The sequence below is a fragment of the Xenopus laevis genome, chromosome 6L (genome assembly GCF_017654675.1).
Source record: "Xenopus laevis strain J_2021 chromosome 6L, Xenopus_laevis_v10.1, whole genome shotgun sequence".
Classification (NCBI taxonomy): domain Eukaryota; kingdom Metazoa; phylum Chordata; class Amphibia; order Anura; family Pipidae; genus Xenopus; species Xenopus laevis.
The window spans coordinates 45227909-45251268 of record NC_054381.1 but is presented as its reverse complement, the minus strand read 5'-3'; the positions used below and the strand labels follow the sequence as shown (position 1 = coordinate 45251268).

General features: G+C 36.3%; 1 protein-coding gene across 3 annotated transcripts in view; it reads left to right on the top strand.

The window, feature by feature from the left end:
• Positions 1-23360, top strand: part of LOC108718914 (serine/threonine-protein phosphatase 6 regulatory ankyrin repeat subunit A) — an 89887-nt gene that overhangs the window by 45741 nt on the left and 20786 nt on the right. For all 3 annotated transcript variants that reach the window (XM_041565994.1, XM_041565993.1, XM_041565995.1), the window contains exons 6-17: positions 1384-1471; positions 3118-3260; positions 5028-5240; positions 7383-7461; positions 10040-10154; positions 11731-11813; positions 12694-12757; positions 15892-15960; positions 16885-17025; positions 18346-18457; positions 21266-21292; positions 21752-21826. In XM_041565994.1, the coding sequence (XP_041421928.1) occupies positions 1384-1471; positions 3118-3260; positions 5028-5240; positions 7383-7461; positions 10040-10154; positions 11731-11813; positions 12694-12757; positions 15892-15960; positions 16885-17025; positions 18346-18457; positions 21266-21292; positions 21752-21826 (1209 nt within the window). The remainder of the gene's footprint in view (positions 1-1383; positions 1472-3117; positions 3261-5027; positions 5241-7382; positions 7462-10039; positions 10155-11730; positions 11814-12693; positions 12758-15891; positions 15961-16884; positions 17026-18345; positions 18458-21265; positions 21293-21751; positions 21827-23360) is intronic.

Below are 23360 nucleotides of genomic sequence, written 5' to 3'. Positions count from 1 at the left end.
GACATCGGAAGAGTCTCATTGAGTCCTTTGGGTGCCAAAGTGTCTAATTTGTAGATCCATCTCGATTCTTTTCGGATTAGCTGTAAGTCCCTATTGCCACCCCTGTGTAATGCAGGAACGTGGACTATTATCATGTGGCGAAACTGTGGTAACGAATGTCTCTGTTGTAACCAATGTCTCGCGACCGGTTGGTCCGCCCTTCCAGAGGCCAAAGCGCTCCTAATAGCACTCCTGTGATTGTTCATTCGTTCCCTGTAGGTGGTAGCCGATTTGCCTACGTAATAGAGACCGCATGGACACCATGCCATGTAGACCACATGATCTGTGGTGCATGTTACTCTATACTTTATGTAAAATTTTACTCCAGTCCAAAAATAGGTTCCTTGTTGCATTCCCCCACATGTCAAACAGTTGGTACACTTGTAGCAGCCATTCTTTAAAGGTCTGTTCAACCAAGTACATGCCTCCTTCGGGGGTTCCACCAGAGAGAGAGAGATATATATATATATATATATATATATATATATATATATATATATATATATATATATATATATATATATATATATATATATATATATATATATATATATATATATATATAGTTTATTAGTACAGGTATGGAGCCTGTTATTCAGAATGCTAGGGACCTGGGTTTTTTTGGATGACAGATATATCTGTAATTTAATTTCATACCTTAAGTGTACTAGAACATCATTAAACCTTAAATAAAACTCAATAGGCTGGTTTTGCTTCCAATAAGGATCAATGATATCTTCGAGTACAAGCTACTGATTTATTATTACAGAGAAAAGGGAAATAATTTTTAATCATTTGGATAGAATGGAGTCTATGAGAGATGGCCTTTCCTTAACTCGTAACTTTCTGCATAACAGGTTTCCAGGAAACAGATCCCATATCTGTATAGAGTACTTTCTGTTAGGTAAATTCAGGGTTTCAGGGGCACTGAATAGATTGACATTCTTCTATCCTGAAAATATAGTTAATCGATATAAGAAGGTTAATGTCCAAATGAAGGTCTTTCATTACAGTTCCAGAAGGCAAATCTTGGGTATAGGTATGCCACAAATTGCTGTGGTTAATAAACATATTCTGTGCCAAAGCATAATAACTGTGAGGTACAACCGGTGCATATAATTCTATATGCACAACCGGTGCATATAATTCAATATGCACCCTGACTATAGTGATATGTAGTCTACTTCAACCATGTGATGGCTGTAATGTGCCCAATAAGTTGTAGTGACTTAAAGCAGAGCTTCAATATAACAATTCACTAAGAAATGTTTAATAATGTTGTGTTACAATCATGTCTGTGAAACTACAGCTTTAAATCTATATTTCTCTTGTATTGCACTACAGATGGTGAGTTTACTTCTGTCTCGCGGTGCCAACATTAATGCATTTGACAAGAAAGACCGGCGGGCAATACATTGGGCAGCATATATGGGTACGATTTTTTTATATTTGTTGTAAATGAAAGCATTTATTGAAAAGATGCCTAGCGCAATATAGCTTGCATCCTGCAAGTCAGAACTTTTTATGTTCATTCTTATGCCTTTGATAGACTGACATCCACTACTGCTCTTTAAATCACTGAGACATTCTAACCATATTATTATGCAGGTATAAGGTTTTATGAGAGATTAAGTACAGCCTACTATGCTACAAGTATGGGACCTGTTATCCAGAATGCTCGGGACCTGGGGTTTTCTGGATAACGTATCTTTCCGTAAATTTGATCTTCGTACCTTAAAGGAGAACTAAACCCCCTTTCTAATAAAAACCCCTACCCTCCATAGTCCCTCTTCCCTGCTCCCCACGAGTTAAAGGGATTGTTCACCTTCGAAACACCTTTTTTCAGTTCAGTTGTTTTCAGATTGTTCCCCTGACTTGTTTCGATGACTTTCCATTATTAATTTTTTTACTCTTTAAAGCTGAATGTTCCCATCTCTGGTGTTTGAGTCTGGCAGCTCAGTAATTCAGGTGCAGACTCTAAACTGTTACAATTTTGCAACATTTAGTCGATACATTTCTCAGCAGCATCTCTCGAGTATTAGCAACTATTGTATCAATTATAACGGCTGCCTGTAATGAAACTCAGGGATTCTGCTCAGTCGGGACAAATATAAGAAATGTATCAAATAAATGTATCAATTTAGAACAGTTTACAAGGTCGATGCCCCCCCACTCCCACCAGAGCTGCTTTAGAAGGTGGAAAAATTACACTTTACACTTCAATATTACAAAAACTGTGACACATAGAAAATAGAAAGTTAAGATAGAAATCGTTATTGCTGGTGATCTATATGAAAACAACTAGTTGTTTGAAGGTGAACAACCCCTTTAATACAAGAAAATCCCCCTAAGCCGGTAATTACCCCATTTTGCAGAGCCACTTCGGTAATCTCTGTAAGGAAGCTCCGTATTGGCGCAGGCACAGTTGGAGCATTTTCCTGGTTTTCTACAACTGCGCATGCACCAAAAGTAACCAACATTACCAAAGTGCCGGAAGAAGACCCCAAGATTATCGAAGCGGCTAAAGATGGCCCCCGTGAGCTGCGCTGACTCTGCAACAAGGGGTAATTACCGGCTTGGGGGTATTTACTTGTGTTAAAACCTGTGTGGGGAGGGGGGACAGGGAATGGTGACTTTGGAGGGCAAGGGTTTTTATTAGAAAGGGGGTTTTGTTCTCCTTTAAGTCTGCTAGAAAATCCTTTATACATTACATTAAACCAATAGTCTGGTTTTGCTTCCAATAAGGATTAATTATATCTTAGTTGGAAAGTACAAGGTACTGTTTTATTATTACAGAGAAAAAGGAAATCGTTTTTAGAAATTGGATTTATTTTGATAAAATTGAATCTAAGGGAGACGGCCTTTCTGTAATTTGGAGCATTCTGGATAATGGATTTTTGGATAACTGGTACCATACCTGTACTATGAAATTGGAGTGCCGAATACCAGGATATAGTACAAGCCATATTCATTATGTTGTTTGTAATTATATGTTTATATTTGTGAATTATTGTAAGTATTTCACTTTAAGTTTCTCACTGTGGTATATTTATTATTGTTATATATATATTTTTCTAGGTCATATTGAAGTTGTGAAATTACTTGTGACTCATGGAGCTGAAGTAATGTGTAAAGACAAGAAGTCCTATACACCACTGCATGCAGCAGCATCGAGTGGGATGATTAGTGTAGTGAAGTATCTTTTAGACCTTGGAGTAGATGTAAGTTGTAATAAAACACTGTTCATCCTGATTACTTAATTGAGTTTTCTTCTGTATAATGAAGTGATTGTGTAAAAGAAAACATTTGTCATTTCCATTGGTCAGTGCTTTACATTAGCTGCTTCATAAGAATAAGCAGTTAATAGGGTATCGACTAGTAGCAGAACCTGATAATGTTGGGTGCAAGTGCAGAAGGATTTGTGTGCCTTTTTGCCACAACATATTTGTGTAAATAAAATTAGATGGGCCTCTTTTATTCTTTGACCCTAGTGCACTGGTTGAATGTATAATTGTTATACCCCTAGTAGCAGCAGTGACATTAAAGTAGTTTGTCTGCCTTTATGCTGTAGCCTAGCCCTACTCACACCAGACTCGGCATTTACGTTGCAAAGAAAACTGATTACATTTTTCAATGTATTCACTATTGTTGATCAACTCCCTAGAATACTAAATTGATCATGATCTGTTTTTTTTTTTTTTTAGTTTCGTACAGTGGCACAAACATCTAGAACAGGAAGTCAAATACATCTAAAAATTCTATTTGACTTCCTGATCTCCCCTCTCATGCTTCCCAATAGCAGCTTATTAAACCTGCTTCAAACAGGCTGTTACCATCTTCAAATGGTTCTAGGGCCCTCTGCCATTCACTTCTACATGAACCCCTAAATGTTGCTGGTTTTTGTATAGCTTAAAGGGGACCCGTCGCCCAAAAAAATTGTTCAAAATCTTATTTTGTCACATTAGTCAAGCAAAATGAACTTTTAATTACACTATATAAATTATCTGAATCTTACTTCCTTCAGTCTGGGAATTCAAAATTATAGCAAGCAGGCAGGAGCCATTTTGTGCACACTGTTATTAAGGCAAGCCTTGCATCAGCTCAGAATCTTGTTTTTGCATCAGAATGTTGTCCATCCCCATGCACTCATCTCTATACAAAATCGGGAGACACACCTATGACTAAGCGCCGGAGGGTGCGAAACGCGTAAGGTGGGATATGGGGGGTAGTATGTACCAGCTTTAATTCTTTTAAAATGTACTTCAATAAATTAATATTTTTTACTTGAAGAAAGGACTTATATCATTTTTTGATATAAATTTTTCCATCCCCATGCACTGGCTAGCAGTAGCATAACTAGAGGGGGGTGGGCCCTGGTGCAGGACGTGCAGCCGGGACCCTCCCCCCACCCCCCTCCGTACACGATTTTCCACCCGAAATCAGCGGTGCGCAAGCTGCTGACTAGGGATGGGCGAATTTTTTCGCCTTTTTCGCCGAAAAAATACGCCCATAGACTTGTATGGAGATGTGCGTCAAAAAAAAAGACGCGTGAAATAATAATTTCGCTGCGCGCCAAAAATTTTTTTGACGCCCATAGACTTTAATGGGCGTCTGCGACATTTCACTGGCGGCGAATTTTTGGCGAAACGAAACGGGTCAAATTCGCCCATCCCTGCTGCTGACAGCTGAGATGTTTAAATGAGTTTACAACAGCTATGAATGCTTTAATAAAAAATAGAAATTGGATTTCATGTTTAATTTGAAAAGGACTTTTATTATACAGATTTTTGTGTCTGGGTGACAGGTCCACTTCAGTGACTTGTGATAAGTGTGAACATATTTCAATAATAAATACTTCAGCCATAAAATTAATCACATTTATATGCAATTGTATTATTTTTATTACATTTTCTTTAGTCATAATCCATAGTAAGTAAAACCTGTGCGTTTTCTCTCTTTTTTGTGTTTTTTTTTTTTATATAAACAAGATGAATGAATCCAATGCATATGGTAACACACCCCTTCATGTGGCTTGCTACAATGGGCAAGATGTCGTAGTGAATGAACTTATAGACTGTGGTGCTAATGTGAATCAAGTAAACGAGCGGGGATTTTCTCCTTTGCACTTTGCTGCAGCATCCACCCACGGTGCACTATGTCTAGAACTTTTAGTTTGTAATGGAGCTGATGTGAATATTAAGGTAAGATTTTACTTTTATAGCAGTGCCATATCTTAAGTATTTGTTTCATTTGTTTAGTTAAACATTCCTTGCCTTTACCATCTCTTAATTTAGAATAACGCAGTATTTCTTTCTCATGTTCTTCAAAGCACAAATCCCTATAAAAGTGTGGAAACAAGCACGTTCGAAATCTTTCTTAGGATGTAGTATGTATTACAGCAAGTGGTTATTTATCAAAGATCAATTTGTGAGGTTTTTTTGTACCTCAAATAAACTCACAAATCGAATGTTTGCTTATTTATGAAAAAACTCGAATGAATGCAATCGGAGGGGGGGCTTGAATTGATCGCATTATCTGCAAAAAAAACTTGATCGAGTTTTCAAGCACAAACCACCATAAAAAAAAACAAAAATGATGAAGGCTAAAAACATCTTCAAATGGTTCAAGGGATCTTCTATGACCTTGACAGGTTTTAGTTGGAGTATTTTCAGATTATAGCTTTTTGTAGCTTTGGGGCATAATAAATCTCAAAAAATGTGATTTTCTTTTTTTTATTCAGAAAAATTAGTTTTTACTGAAACAATCCTCGACAAACTCAAATTTTTCAGAAAAAAAAAACAACTTGACCGTTAATAAGTAACACCTAAAAGTATACATGATGTGCTGGTTAGCTAGGCAAAATATTACATTTCAGAAAGAAGGTCCATAAAGGCTACTTTACAGTCCATGTTTTTGACAATTATTTTTTTGAGCAATTTAATGTCTACTACAAAAATGTTCACTGGTTAACAAGTGTTGCAGTAGTTTTCAAAGAATTAATTTCATAAAGACCAAACGACCAAAATGCAAATAAGCTGTAGGGGCTTCTACTGAATGTTTGCTGTGCATGCCCAATATTTCCAGCCTATGTTAATCAGTGAGGTAAAATGGATGTATGAGACAATATGAAGTTAGTATTTTTCCAACATGCTGCCTCAGGAAAGTTGTCTCAGAAATCAGAAAGTGGTAAGAAATGTGGCCAAACAAGCAAGCAAGATTAATGAACCTTAAAAATTCCAGTTTTCTTTGTATTCTAGAAAATCTCACAGTTGTCTCCTTTTATTAACATTGCAGATGCATTAGGTGCTGCTGCAAATGTCAGTTACTTTTGTGAACCACATGACAGGATATAATGAAATACAGATCATATGATTGGTAACCACAAACACAGCTACAGATGTATGCATATGCACAAGTTCTAGGACTGCGCTTTTAACATTTTAAAGCTCATGCTGACGTAAACCAGCACAAAATACATACTCACGCCTCGAATATTGAAAAAGTTTACAATCATCCTTCCTTTCCTTATTACCAGTCACTGGAACTGTAATTTTTTTGTATATTATAAGTCACTCAGGAGTTCCATGACCATATAAAGGCATTGCTGAAGATCAATTGCTGTTATATGTCATAGAACTTCTAATACCCTCATATTTTACACCAGGGGCTACAAACAAAGTTTGTGCTACATATAAAACAACGCGGGAAGTAGGAGGTTCCTGTCACAAATATCTTACCATCTAAGTGGGTGGTTAATATAGTCATGAGTTGGTTTAACAATCATTGGGGCAATTTGAAATGTTTACTTGAAAGTCTTCTAATTCAAAAATCTTCAAAATCTATTCATTGCCTAACAAATTAACTAATGTATGTTCGAAAAAGCAAGTCTGCAAGTGTAGTTTTTAATTACTAAAAACTTTGTACAATAAAATGAAGCTTGAGCTATTTAATAAGGAAATAGCTTTAAAAAGTGATTTGTGAAGTATCTGCTGCATTAGAAGGCTATAAGATGGCACTAAATGCATATTAAGATAATCTTCTTAAATTGCTGTGCATGTCTTTCAGTGTGGTGACTCATGGAAATTTCCTATTAATACCAGATTCTTGATTAACTTGCGTGTTTGCTATCATTTTGAGATTAGAAAGTGAATAGAATTTGTATTGTTTATCACTCTAGCGAGCAAAATGATTTGTCGTATGGGCATCTTCAACCACACTTTCCTTGCCGGTCATTACAAACAGATTCTACCTTTTATCCAGCAATAGCAATATGGAATTCACTTACTGTTCAATCCTCTGATCTTAACCTTGTGTTATACATTTGTTGTCATGTTCATTTGTAGAGTAAAGATGGGAAGACACCGCTACATATGACCGCTATACACGGGCGCTTCTCAAGATCCCAAATAATCATCCAGAATGGTAAATAGTTTGTTTGATGTGTATTACATTTTGGGATTCTTTAACATGTTTAAAGGAACAGTAACACTAAACAATTAACACATTTTAAAGTAATTAAAATATAATGTAGTGTTACCCTGCATTGGTAAAAGCTGTGTGTTTGCTTTAAAAAAGACTACTATAGTTTATATAACTAGGCTGCTGTGTAGCCATGGGGGCAGCCATTCAAGCTGGAAAAGGAGAAAAGGCACAGGTTACTTGGTAGATAACAGATAAGCCCTGTAATAGAATACAGTAGTATTCTGTAGAATGCATCTGTTATCTGCTATGTAATCTGAGCCTTGAATGGCTGCCCCCATAGCTACACAGCACCTTGTTTATATAAACTATGGTCGTGTTTCTGAAGGTAACACACCAATTTTACCAGTGCTGGGAAATAGTACATTATATTTTAATTACTTTAAAGCACTTTCGTGTTTTGTTGTTACTTATCCTTTAAGCAATTTGGAATGTTTCAGATATTTAAGGTCGAATGCTAGACCATCAACAATCATAGGTTAAAGGGATACTGTCATGGGAAAAAAAAAAATTTCCAAAATGAATCAGTTAATAGTGCTGCTCCAGCAGAATTCTGCACTGAAATCCATTTCTCAAAAGAGCAAACAGCCAAACAAAAGAACAATGGGAAGGTAACCAGATAGATCGAAGAACAACACTCAATAGTAAAAACCCATGTCCCACTGAGACACATTCAGTTACATTGAGAAGGAAAAACAGCAGCCTGCCAGAAAGCATTTCTCTCCTAAAGTGCAGGCACAAGTCACATGACCAGGGGCAGCTGGGAAATTGACAAAATGTCTAGCCCCATGTCAGATTTCAAAATTGAATATAAAAAAATTTGTTTGCTCTTTTGAGAAATGGATTTCAGTGCAGAATTCTGCTGGAGTAGCATTATTAACTGATGTGTTTTGAAAAAAACATGTTTTCCGATGACAGGATCCCTTTAATGCCAGCATTAATGCACAGTAAAAAGAAGGTTTGAGTACACTTTACATAATATATTGTGTTCAGTTGCTTATTAAAACTGCTGGAATGTCAAAGTTCATACAGTTTTAGATTAGAAAAAGGCATTATTAGCAGCCAATATGAATAATGCAATGATGAAAATTCAGGGCATGCACAATAGTAGCTTCTGTATAGAAAGGGTTCACTAAAGGTGAAATTACCTGATAAACAACTATGACAACTATGCTGTGAGGCCATCTTGCATACACTTGTGCAATGTATTCTTTAGAAAAGCACAACAAGCCCTTTAAATTTTAACAAATAATTTTATCTCTCTATCATACCTGCTATAAAAATGGGAGGCAGGAAGTGATAGTTTGGTAATTTGGAGACTTCAGCAAGAAATATAAAACTGTTATGTTTATTACTTTTACCTTTTTCCTATTTTTAGCTTGCATTTGCTCTCTAATGCTGATGTTGTATGAATAATTCATTTCTCCCCCTTCCCTAGTGGCCTCTGCAATTCACAAGTGATTGAAAAATTAAATATTAAAGAGAAAAATCAATGTGAAGTTTTTGTTTGCTGTATGCACACAGTTCCATAACGTAACATGTTTTATGTGCCTAAAAATATTTTCATGAAATAAAAAAAATAATTTTAGTTAAAATAATGCAGATCTTAATTAACCTAGGGATGTACCTTGTCAGCAGTGTTTCCCGGTCTGCTGCAGTCCACCACCCCAATTTATCTGGAATGCAAGTGCAGGCTGGAATCGCTAGCCTATATAGTGTGAGAGGAGATGAAATTCTGATTAGATTACCAGAAATTAGTTTTAAAGGGGACCCGTCACCCTAAAAAATTATTCAAAATCCTTTTTTATCACATTAGTCAAGCAAAATGAATTTTAATTACACTATATATTATTTGAATCTTGTTTCCTTCAGTCTGGGAATTCATAATTATAGCAAGCAGGCAGGAGCCATTTTGTGGACACTGTTATTAAGCCTTGCATCATCTCAGAATCTTGTTTGTGCATCAGAATGGGGGACCCGATGTCCATCCCCATGTCCTGGTTACACAATTAAATGGTGAAGAGAATGGGGGAATGTCTGGAGAGCAGTGACATCTAGGAAGTGCTGAATGGAAAGTGAAAGTAATTGTCTGCCCCACCTCTATGACTAAGGCATAGAGATGGGGCAGACAGTATTTGATTGACAGCTGTGATTTTTAAATGAGTTTACAACAGCTATGAATTCTTTAGTGTGTGTGTGTGTGTGTGTGTGTACTCTTTCTATGGCTCCACAGGTGCATGATTTTAATGTGTATAGTTGTATAGACAGTGCAACTCATCAGAGCGTGTTTTGTTTTGGTAGCTGAGAATGAGTAGAGTATAACAGTGCTTTAGTTGCAAGTTCATGCAGCCATTATACTTCAACAGTAGCTTCAGCTCTAACACCCCAAACTGTATAGAAAGTACTGTGCATGCAAAGCACAACTCAAGTGCACAATGACACCTACAAGCCATTTGTTTAAACATCAGAGACTGGTGGTTTTGTTTTTTACCTTTATTGCCTGGAATTGTATTTTTCATAGGAGCGGAAATAGACTGTGAAGACAAAAATGGAAACACCCCGTTGCACATAGCCGCAAGATATGGCCACGAGCTTCTCATTAACACTCTAATTACCAGTCGAGCCGACACTTCAAAGTAAGTCATGTGCTGTTTCCCAAATATATAGAAAGCAATTTCTCAGTAAAATAAGTGTTTTATAACATTGCACACAGGAATAATAATTCTTAATGCTGTTGCAAGTTTTCTACATTTACAAGTATCTGTAAAACTATAATTAGATGTTCTTTTTTCTTACTCGAATAGAAGGTGTATGTTGTAACCATTTACTTGTATTCAATGCAGCTAAAGAACTAAAGCAAATTGAGTATATACAATATGCTCTCAGCAGCTGTTCTGAAGTAGGGTTAATAGAAGAAAAGGTATGACAAGATAAATGACATAAGTACAGGTATGGGACCTGTTATCCAGAATGTTCAGGACCTGGGGCTTTCCGGATAACGGATCTTCATACCTTGTCTAATAAAGATTAATTATATCTTAGTTTGGATCAAGTACAAGGCACTGTTTTATTATTACAGAGAAAAAGGAGAAAAAGGAAATCATTTTTAAAGGAGAAACAAACCCTTAATAAAAAAACCCTACCCTACATACCTACATAGACCCCCCCAGCCTAGCTGCCCCCGCCAAATGCCCCCAACTCTTTACTCCTCTGTGCAGATTCTGTCCAGCAGTGTTCACGGGCGCCATATTCTTCTCTTCGGTAATCTTCAGAATGAGAACAGTGAAGTGGTGCATGCGCAGTTGGAGCAATTTTCTGATTCGCGACAACTGCGCATGCAGTGAAACTCACAAAAATTGCAGAATCACCGGTCTCATTCCGAAGATTACTGAAGTGGCTGAAGATGGTGCCTGTGAACCTCTTTACTTACGGAGAGGTAAGTAAAGAGTTTGGGGCATTTGCCTGGGGGGGGGAGGAAGCAGGGGGGCCTATGTAGGGTAGAGGGGTAGGGTTTGTTTTTTATTAAGGGTTTGTTTCTCCTTTAAAAATTTAGATTATATGGAGTCTATGAGAGACGTCCACCCCGTAATTTGGAGCTTTTTGGATAACGGGTTTCCGGATAATGGATCACCTTTCTGTACTTGGGCCCCAATAAGAAACTTTTCTGTCTATATTGATGAGCACACACATACAGAGCCTTCATATACATGTTAAACTGATGGCATACATAAAATACTGTAAGCAAAGGTTAAAATTGGCCGCACCGCTCAGAAGGTAGTTTGCACGACATATAAAAAAAGAATAATAAAATGTGCAAACATAGCCAGAGCTTTGACCTAATTTAATTTTACTGAATAACAAAAAAATATCACAAAGAACAAATTTTTAATGTTGTATTTGTTTCAAAGAACTTGAAAATAGCATATTTCTTTCTTTCTTAGAACTTTTTTTTAACATTTTGTCACAGTATAAAAATTTTCATTTCTTAAAAATGAAATAAAATGTAGATGCAGGATTTGTTATTCTGTAAATGGGATAATAGAACATGGGTCTGAATCAGAAGATTGTATGTTAACGATCAGTGTGTAATGGGTGAATCACCTCAACATTTGTATGTCATTTGAATAGATGTGTTTTGAATGTTTTTCTTTTATTTGATATTATTTATCTGCCAATTGCTGTGACATAAAACTTTTTGATTTTGCATTCTAGACGGGGCATCCATGGAATGTTTCCTCTCCATTTAGCTGCCTTGAGTGGCTTTTCAGATTGCTGCAGAAAGCTCCTCTCTTCAGGTTGGTGCAAACATTTATAGCTGTAGTAGTTGAGGTTTAGGGTAATGGCGCTGCTTCATCATCCACTCGTTTCTTGCATACCTGTGGCCATCCAATTCCCTTTGATAGGCTATACAGCTGTGAATTACGTGATTTTTGCCTAAAAATGTGTCGGTGAGCACTAAAGAATCAGACGAGCATGTTCTAAACCAACAGTAACGGAGTTTTAGTTTTAATGGTGAAGGCAAAGTTTTGTTCAATAACTGGTCAAAATTTATGGGATACTGGAGAATGAAGAAAATTGCAAAATGGATGATACTTGCCAGATTTGTTTAAAGTGGTGGTTCACCTTTAAGTTAACTTTTAGTATGTTATAGAATGTACAAATCTAAGCAACTTGTCAATTGGTCTTTATTATTTATTTCTTATAATTTTTGAATCATTGGCCTTCTTCTGACTCTTTCCGGCTTTCAAATGGGGGTCACTGACCCCATATAAAAACCAAATGTTCTATAAGGCTACAAATGTATTGTTATTGCTACTTTTTGTTACTCCTCTTTGTATTCAGGCCACTTCTATTCATATTCCAGTCTCTTATTCAAATCAATGCAGGGTTGCTAGGGTAATTTCAACCCTAGCAACAAGATTGCTAAAATTGCAAACTGGACAGCTGCTGAATAAAACGCTAAATAACTGAAAAACCATAAATAAAAAATTAAAACCAATTGCAGATTGTCTCAGACATCATAAAAAAATTAACTCAAAGGTAGACTACCCCTTAAAGCATGCATATGCATGTTGCACTTTTTCTGCAGTTATTTTTTTGTCATAAATAAAAAAATACCTATGAATCTATGCTTAAGTATAGGAAAACGAATGAACCTATTTTGCTCTCTTGAAGGTTTTGACATCGATACAGCTGATGACTTTGGCAGGACCTGTCTTCATGCAGCCGCAGCTGGAGGGTATGTTCTGTTTCTTACATGCTTCTTCATAACAAATGAAAAGAACGTTGAAATGTAACTATAGAGTTGATCTGGATGAAGTCTTTCTTGCAAATGCATTGCTCTACGAAAAAACGCTGCAAATATGTACTCACCCATTCTGTACTTTAGTGAGTGCTTTTGACCCTCTGGTTTATTCTGTTGCTAACCTGTGTACTGCTGCATTCAGTCATTGGGGTATATTTATCAAAGAGTGAAGTTAGAGATCGCCACAGTCCGCTAGACTGAAATACCGCCACTCTCCATTCATTTCTACAGGATTTTAAAGGTGTATTTATCAAAGGGTAAAAGTTCACCATTTGATAAATAAGCCTTTAAAAATCCCATAGAAATGAATGGAGAGAGACGGAAATTTCACTATAGTGGACTGAAGTGATCTCTAACTTCACTCTTTGATGAATATATCCCATTGAGTTTGCCTAGCAGACAAGGGTTGATAATCCCTTCCTGCTCATCTTTTTCTCAACTAAACTAGAACTTTTATCAGTGCACTATTAAGGTATAAGACGCATATTTATTTATGATTGAACTGGGAAATCAAGAAAGATTCCCAGCAGTATAATCTGTTCCCCAGTTATCACTTTCCTAAAAATGTCCCACCAGTACAATCGAATTCAAGATATGTGAAGTTCTGGAAGCAGCAGTTTTATAATTTTTTACATTTAGCAACACTTTTACTGTCTGCAACATTTTCCTGCCAGTAATATAATTCTAGGTGTATATACCTATATAATTCTAGGTTCCTTAATTGTTAAAGGAACAGTAGCCCAAAAAAAATTAAAGTGTTTTAAACTAATGAAAATATCATGTACTGTTGCCCTGAACTGGTAAAACTGATGTGTTTGCTTCAGAAACACTACTATAGTTCATATAAACAAGCTGCTGTGTAGCACTGGCAGAAATTGAAAAAAAGGCTATATGGCACAGGTTAAATAGTGGATAACAGATAATGTTCTACAGAGCTTAACTGCTATGTGCTGTGTGACCGGAGTCTTTTCTCCTTTGAATGGCTGCCCCCATTGCTACACAGCAGCTTATTTATATAAACAATAGTAGTGTTTCTGAAGCAAACACACCTGTTTTACCAGTGCGGGGCAACACTGCATTATATTTGTATTACTTTAAAACAATTGATGTTAATGTTCCTTTAACATTGCTGCTAAAAAGGCTGTGACAAAAAACATTCTTGAAAGCATTGCTTATGACTATATTTTTATACAAATAGGGGTCTTTTGTGTCTCTGACTAGGTTTTTCAATCTAAAGTACTTCCTGATTGTATACGGAATATTTTACAGTATATAAAATTTAATGATTAGATTGAGTCCATATCACTGTCAACACATTAATTATTCAAGGTGCCAACATAAAAACTGAGTGTGCAAATGGTTATCCTCAGGAAGCAAAAACGTTTTAAACACAGGTTTTTAATTGCATAAGTATATTATAAAAATATAAAGCCCTGCTCTGTATCCTTTACTTTTTTTTATATTTTATTATCTGTGATACCATGTGATGGGATGAATCAATTCCCACTTCAGTCTCGGACATGGATTTTTTTTTATTGGTTGACCTATAAATTCTGCTAATAAATAAATAATTATAATAAATAATAAATTCTGCTGTTACACATTATAAAGGTTTTCTTCTAGAAAATGCCCCAGCTGGAAAAGTGGCAAATAGAGCCAAATATAAAGGATAAAAATAAGGGTATGGGATCAGTTATCTGGAAGCCCTTTGTCCAGAAAGCTCTGACTTATGTAATTACTTTCTCCCATAAACTCCATTTTATCCAAATAATCCAATTTTTTTAAAATAATTCCCTTTCTGTGTAATAAAAAAACAGTACTTTGTACTTGATCCAAACTAAGATATAATTAATCCTTATTTGAAGAAAACCCAGCCTATTGGGTTTATTTAATGTTTATATGATTTTCTAGTACACTTACAGATCCAAATTACGGAAAGATCTGTTATCCGGAAAACCCCAGGTCCCAAGCATTCTGGCTAACCGATCCCGTACCTGTTTATCCATGTATACAGGTATGATATCTGTTATCCAGAATGCTCTGGACCTGTGGTTTTCTGGATAAATGATCTTTCAGTAATTTGGATCTCTATACCTTAAGGGTAAGGACACACAGGCAGATTCGTGGAGATTAGTTGCCCCGGCTACAAATCACCTCTTTTTCGGGGCGACAATCTCCCCAAACTGCCTTCTCCTACCTTCCCGCCGGCTATAATGAAAAATCGCCACGGGATGGCACTTGCGGCGCTTCGTTTTCCGAAATTGCTCACTAGGAAATAAGGTTCTGTAACGATTCCCCCAGGCAGGAGCTTGCCATTAAAGGAACAGTAACACTAAAAAGTGTTTTAAAAGTAATGAAAATAACAGATATCATGTAGTGTTGCCCTGCACTGGCAAAACTGATGTTTGCTTCAGAAACACTACTATAGTTCATATAAACAAGCTGTTGTGTAGCAATGGTGGAAATTAAAAAAAAGGCTATATGGCACAGGTTACATAGTGGATAACAGATAACACCATTATGCTTATCTGCTGTGTAACTTGAGCCTTTTCTCCTTCGAATAGCTGCCCCCATTGCTACACAGTAGCTTATTTATATAAACAATTATAGTGTTTCTGAAGCAAACACACCAGTTTTACCAGTGCAGGGCAACACTGTGTATTATAGTATGACTAAAAATCCTCAGTTCTGTGTGGAATAAGTGGTGGTAAACAACCTGGAAACCCTGCTGCCAAAGGTTTCGAAAGTTCAGGTATACCAAAAGTAAATCAGAGTTGTATGGAGATCTCCATAAAACACCTAAGGGTTACAACACATTTGCTTTTGAGTGCCATCTGATTTATCAACACTGTGTTGTTTGCAAATATATATACAGGAAGAACAATTGTCCTGCATATTTTTAATTATACATAGGGTTGCCACCTGGCCAGTATTTCACCAGCCTGGCCGGTAAAAATGATGGTTGATGTTAATAGGGAAAAATTATAAATTTATAGGAAGGCCGGTATTTTTTTCCGGAAAAGGTGGCAACCCTAATTATACAATAATTCTATTTTTTGTCTTTTCAGAAACCTGGAGTGCCTAAACTTGTTGCTTAACACAGGTGCAGACTTCAACAAAAAAGACAAGTTTGGACGGTTAGTTACTGTAAATGTGTTCTAATTATCTACAACTTTTTTGTTTGTAATATGGTTCCATTTTGTTACTTCCTTTCGACTTATGTACCACATGTATGTAGCAGTTGTTCACCTTTGAATTCATTTATTATGATGTAGAGAGTGATTGATATTCTGAGACAACTTTCAGTTTTTCCATTTTTTAATTTTTATTTATTTATTTGAGCTATTTAGCTTTTTATTCGGCAGCTCTCCAGTTTGCAATCTCAGCACTCTAGTAACTAGGGTTCAAATTACCCTAGCAACCATATATTGATTTAAAAAAGAGACTGGAATAGGAGAGGGCCTGAATAGAAAGATGAGTAATTAAAAGTAACAATAACAATACATTTGTATCCTTACAGAACATTTGTTTTTAAATGGTGCCCAACCTCACACTGCTAGCTTCCGTTACCGAAATGTATAGACACTCGCCTGCCCCGCCCCTTTCGTGACATCACTGGGGTTTGAGTGCAGGTCTATAAATATAGCGGGTTAGGGGTGGGTGCGGGTCGATTTTTGATGCTACTATTAAATGTTTTTGTCACACGGCATTCTCAATGTAGTATAATTATTCTGTAAAATATGAGGCTTGAAGGCATCACTGGAGTTTCCTCGCCTTTATAAAAGCACTTTCCCTAGTACTTTGTACCTCTGTATAGCCATGAAACTCCTGGTTGACTTCTCAAATCCTTATCTTTTATAATGTAAAATACTGTGTAAACACACTATAGAAACTGTATTAAACTTTTTCTTTAGTGTTTAGAATCCATATTTCATAAATCATATTTTAACCTTGGCTGCTGCTGAAATCCATATAGAATGGTGTTTATTGCATGTTCTTTCCTCTGTTAACTTCATTCTTAATTTGTGTTTCATCTTTTTTGCTGCTTAATGTTCCTGAAGGACTCCGCTTCACTATGCTGCGGCCAACTGTAATTATCAGTGCCTCTTTGCACTTGTTGGCTCTGGAGCTAGCGTAAATGACCTGGATGAGAGGGGCTGTTCACCACTGCACTATGCAGCAACTTCTGATACAGATGGCAAGTAAGTTAAAGGCATTGTAAGCATCTGCGGAATATTATTTGTACCGTTCAGTTTTTGAACCTGACAACGTTGTGTGCCATTGTCGGTTGCCCAAAACATCAGTCTCAAAAGACTTCATTATCTCCATGCAGATTTTAGGGTAGCAGATGAATAACGCATATTTTATGAGCTTCACAAAAGACTCCATTCAGTAAATTGTGTGCCTTCAAGTTGCTTACGTCCCCATATAAAAGGGCAAACCACTGCATTGCTAAAAAATGACTAATTTAGTGTTCATTTTAGAATTCAAACACTTGTCTCAGAAGCTATAGGGCAAATCAGCTGACCTCTTTCAAGGAAACTTGTACAGAAAAATTTGGGTGGTATAACATTTTGCAGTAGGGAATTAAAAAGTCAATATAAAGTGATGAACATAATTCAAACAGTAATCATTCAGCCAGAAGTAATTGCAGTGGCCAGCAGATGGCATTATTGTAGCACCAGTAACTTAAATTCACCCTGTTAAACACACATCAGTGCTATAAAAAAAAACTAATTATGGAGGGAAAATCATATATTTTTATAACTGTAGGTGATAAAGGGGCTGTTCACCTTTAAATTAATTTTTAGTATGATGCAGAGAGTGATCTTCTAAGACAATTTGCAATTTGCAATTGGTTTTCATTTTTTATAATGTTTTTTTTTTTTTTTTGGATTAATTTAGCTTTTTATTCAGCAGCTCTCCAGTTTGCAATTTCAGCAATCTGGTCCAAATTACCCTAGCGACCATGCATTGGTTTGAATAGATTAGGAGAGGACCTGAATAGAAAGACAACTAATAAAAAGTATTAATAACAATACATTTGTAGCCTTACAGAGCATTTGTTTTAGATGGGGTCAGTGACCTCCTTTTGAAGGCTGGAAAAAGTCAGAAGAAGAAGGCTAATAATTAAAAATCTATAAAAACTTTTTAATTATTAGCTTCCCTGTTTACTGACCCCAGCAATGAAAAATGCATTTTAACTTACTTCTTCACATTTATTGTTTACTGGCAACCAGAAAGTCTTTGCCATTTCAAGGTGTATTACTCCTTAAACTAGTCCTTGCCAACACTTGACCATGGATAAACTGTACATACATAAATTAATCACTGGCCCTATCTAGTATTTTCCGTAAGTTTCTCACCAGTGTCAACAACATTAGAAGGGCCACTGAGTAATCCTGCCTTTATTTTAAGTTCTCAATTTTTGTCTATTTTTCAATTTTCTTAAATGGTGTAGAACAAGCCTCTTGATATTTTTAATATGGTACATTGTTCTTAATTTCTGCTCTTGATCATAGGTGCCTGGAATATTTACTCAGAAATGATGCAAACCCAGGAATCAGGGACAAAAATGGGTATAATACAGTACATTATGCAGCTGCTTATGGACATCGCTTATGTCTTGAACTGGTAAGCAACATTCAAGTCTGATGCATTGCATAAGAGTTTCCTATCCTTTGTATTGATTATTTTTAGATTCCTGGCTGTTTTAACAAGATGTACTATAAAGTTAAGTCTATAATATGTTTTTGCAACATTTTTATTGCAGTATCCAGTATTTTATTTAAGAGCTGCAAAATCTTTTTTTTTTCCCCCCCCTCCTAAAAAATTAAATCAAGTACTGCACTATGACTTGTTTACTTCTTATGTATATACACATGAAATATTCACCACAAGGAACAGCATGAAGAAACTCCTTTGTTTAAGAGGCCCAAATAGCATGACATTTAACTGAATTCATATAAATTAGTCAGTGTTTGTCATGACATATTACTTGGAAGTAAGCAAGGGTGGTGCTATCAGTAGGACAATATTCAGATGGTACATTGCTCTGTATAAGGAATAATATACCCATTATTTAAAAAAAGCATATTAGAAGTCATGAAAGAAGTTCATTAATCACGTCAAGCTGCCCTACCTGTACGTCTGTTCTCTAAAAAGTGGATTGAGGGAGGGGATCCAATCTGCTAGGGTGAATTTACACGCTGTGCTAGCGAATCCTGGAACTAAATAAAGCAACTAATACAACATTGTCATCACTTATCCCTAATATGACCACAAATGTGTGAGTTCCAACCCCTTAAAAGTTCTAGTTAAATGCAGTCTATAGTTTTTGCAGAGTATGTTTCTGTTGACATCAAGCAGCAACCTGTTGATCCTGTGATAAAATTCTGGGCTTCTTAGAGACTTCTTTCAGCATCTGGTTCTGTTCTCAGGCTGAACAGAGAACCTGGGCAAATTAACAGTTAGAAATTGTCTCTGCCTGTCCATACAAACTACACTATACAATAATACCACAAAATGTAAATACTGGTTTGATATCCTGTTTATAACTCCGTATTTCTGCATTTTACCCACTTAATTTGACCTGTCTTGAGTTTGGCATGCCTGTTCTGTCTTTTCTTTAACAGTGTGGGGGGGGAAAAAAGGAATCTGTATGAAAGCAGAGTCATAAAAAAAATTGCAACTTAGAAATATGAATATTTAATGGATCTGTTGACCCATTCTGTGTGTAACTTCTGTTTCACACCATTTCTGCAGATTAATGGGAAATATGTATTAAATAGGTTGTTTGCCTTTAAATTACACTTGGTATGATGTTGAGGGATATTCTGAGTCAAATTTTCATTTTTTGATATTTGTGGTTAATAATTACCTTATCAGCCATGCACTGATTTGAATAACAGACTAGAATATGAATAGGAGAGGCCTGAAAAAAAATTAATAAACAATAGCAATAACAGAACATTTGTAGCCTTATAGAGCATTTGTTTTCAAATGGTGTCAGTGACCCCCATTTGATAGATGGGGGCAAATAGAAACAGAAGGCAAATATTTAAAAAAAAACTATAAAAATGAAGAAATGAAGAGCAACTGAAAAGTTGCTTAGACTTGCCATTCCATAACATAGTAAGAGTTAACGTAAAGTTGAACAACCACTTTAAATGCATACTAAATTCAGTAAGTTCACCAAAAAATTGTTCACATTTAAATTTATACCCTACAACACCTATATAGTTGCAAAAATATACAGACCCTTGGCCAAGGACATAATACTTAAAGGGGTTGTTCGCCTTTAAATTAACTTAAAGTATGATGTACAGAGTGATATTTTAAAACAATTTGCAATGGCCTTACAGAGCATTTCTTTTTAAGATGAGGTCAGTGACCCCCATTTGAAAGCTAAAAAGAGTCTGAAGAAGAAGTCAAATAATTAAAACATTATAAAAATAAATAAATAAAGAAGACCAATGTAGAAGTTCCTTAGAATTGACCATTCTATAACTTACTAAAAGTTAACTTAAAGGGATCCTGTCATTGAAAAACATGTTTTTTTCAAAACACATCAGTTAATAGTGCTACTCCAGCAGAATTCTGCACTGAAATCCATTTCTCAAAAGAGCAAACAGATTTTTTTATATTCAATTTTGAAATCTGACATGGGGCTAGACATTTTGTCAATTTCCCAGCTGCCCCCAGTCATGTGACTTGTGCCTGCACTTTAGGAGAGAAATGCTTTCTGGCAGGCTGCTGTTTTTCCTTCTCAATGTAACTGAATGTGTCTTAGTGGGACATGGGTTTTTACTATTGAGTGTTGTTCTTAGATTTACCAGGCAGCTGTTATCTTGTGTTAGGGAGCTGCTATCTGGTTACCTTCCAATTGTTCTTTTGTTTGGCTGCTGGGGGGAAAAGGGAGGGGGTGATATCACTCCAACTTGCAGTACAGCAGTAAAGAGTGATTGAAGTTTATCAGAGCACAAGTCACATGACTTGGGTCAGCTGGGAAATTGTCAATATGTCTAGCCCCGTGTCAGATTTCAAAATTGAATATAAAAACATCTGTTCGCTCTTTTGAGAAATGGATTTCAGTGAATAATTCTGCTGGAGCAGCACTATTAACTGATTCATTTTGGGGTAAAAAATTTTTCCCATGACAGTATCCCTTTTAAGGTGAATCACCCCATTAAGCTATGACATTTAAGATTTCAGGCGTTTTGTGGTCTGCCAAAAATACATACAACTTACTGTAAAATAGTTTATTTTGAAAGAAACTTATCCTATTCTACTATTGGTTGGTTCATATAGATTTATTCATGGTTCACAACTTTGAATTAAGATAATCTAATGTATGTAGCAGCATTATACAATTCCATGGACATGGTTTTGGCTTGATTACTTCCACTGTAAATTTATGGCTTTATCATTTGTTTGTTTCAGATCGCAAGAGAAACTCCTCTAGATGTTGTGAGTAATTGTTATAATTGTTACAAATCAATACAACTAATTAGCTTGGAGGCACCAGAGCATAAAACAGGAATCCATCCTTTCCATACTTTATTCCTGCATTTGCATTTATATTGCACAGTCAGTTCTAAAGCAACTTGAACATAATTACTTTCCATTTGACTGTGCACTACTATTAACAACTAAATAGAAAACATAAAAGCACATTTGTAGCGAATACTTGACTTAGTGTAGAGGCTTACGTCACTAAAATATTATTAGGGAAAGGGGTTTCAGTAATAGCAAGTCACCCTATTATATTATATAGATACCAGCCTGTTAAAGCAGGTGGTAGAAATGAATTGCACAAACACATTTCAAGGGACTCTAACGTGCCGTTCTTTATTTTAAATGTGTTAAAGTCATATATAAATTTAGGGGGTAAATGTCTTCCATGTTAATGGTTGCGTTTTGTTTCAGCTCATGGAGACTTCAGGTACTGACATGCTGAATGATGCAGATACCAGGGCACCCATAAGCCCGTTGCACCTAGCTGTAAGTACCTTCATTATGTTACGTGCCATAAATTAAGCAAATGAACTGTTACATAACCACATACAGTCATATGAAAGAGTTTGCGAACCCCTCTCAGCCTGCATTATAATTTACTCCACTTTCAACATAAAAAGATAACAGTGGTATGTCTTTAATTTCCCAGGAACATCTGAGTACTGGGGTGTTTTCTGAACAAAGATTTTTAGTTAAGCAGTATTCGATTGTATGAAATTTAATCAAATGTAAAAAAAAACTGGCTGTGCAAAAATTTGGGCACCCTTGTAATTTTGCTAATTTGAATGCATATAACTGCTCAATACTGATTACTGGCAAACAAATTGGTTGGATTTGTTTGTTAAGCCTTGAATTTCATAGGCAGGTGTGTCCAATCATGATAAAATCTATTTAAGGTGGCCAATTGCAAGTTGTGCTTCTGCTTGAATCTCCTCTAAAGAGTAACAACATGGGATCCTCAAAGCAACTCTTAAAAGATCTGAAAACAAAGATGTTCAGTATCATGGTTTAGGAGAAGGCTACAAAAAGCTATCTCAGAGGTTTAAACTGTCCGTTTCAACTGTAAGGAATCTAATCCGGAAATGGAAGGCCACAGGCACAGTTGTTTTAAAACCCTGGTCTGGGTCAGGAGCGGCAGTGAAGGATTGTGAGTGGTTACAAACAACCCAAAGATCACCTCCAAAGACCTGCAAGAACATCTTGCTGCCGATGGTGTATCTGTACCTTGTTCTACAATGCCGCGCAATTTGCACAAAGAACATCTGTATGGCAGGGTAATCCGAGAGAAGCCCTTTCTGCACTCACGCCACAAACAGTCGCTTGTTGTATGCAAAATCTCATTTAGCCACAGTCATTTTGCAACAAAGTTCTTTGGACTGATGAGACAAAAATTTAGCTATTTGGTCATAACAAAAGTGCTTTGCATGGGGGAAGAAGAACACAGCATTCCAAGAAAAGCACCTGCTACCTACTGTTAAATTTGGTGGAGGTTCCATCATGCTGTGGGGCTGTGTGGTTAGTTCAGGGACTGGGGCCCTTGTTAAAGTCGAGGGTTCGGATGAATTCAACCAAATTTCATCAAATTCTTCAGGATAATGTTCAAGCATCAGTCACAAAGTTGAAGTTACGCAGGTGTTTGATATTCCAAAAAGACAATGACCCTAAAGACACTTCAAAATCTACAAAGGCATTTATGCAGAGGGAGAAGTATAATCTGGAATGGCCGTCACAGTCCCCCAATTTGAATATCATGGAAAATCTATGGGATGATTTGAAACAGGATGTCCATGCTTGGCAGCCATCAAATTTAACTGAACTGGAGAGATTTTGTATGGACGAATGGTCAAAAATACCGCCATCCAGAATCCAGACACTCATCAAAGGCTATAGGAGGCGTCTAGAGCCTCAACTAAGTATTGATGTAACATCTCTGTTGGGGTGCACAAATTTATGCACCTGTCTAATTTTGTTATGATGCATATTGCATATTTTCTGTTAATCCAAAAAACGTTGTCACTGC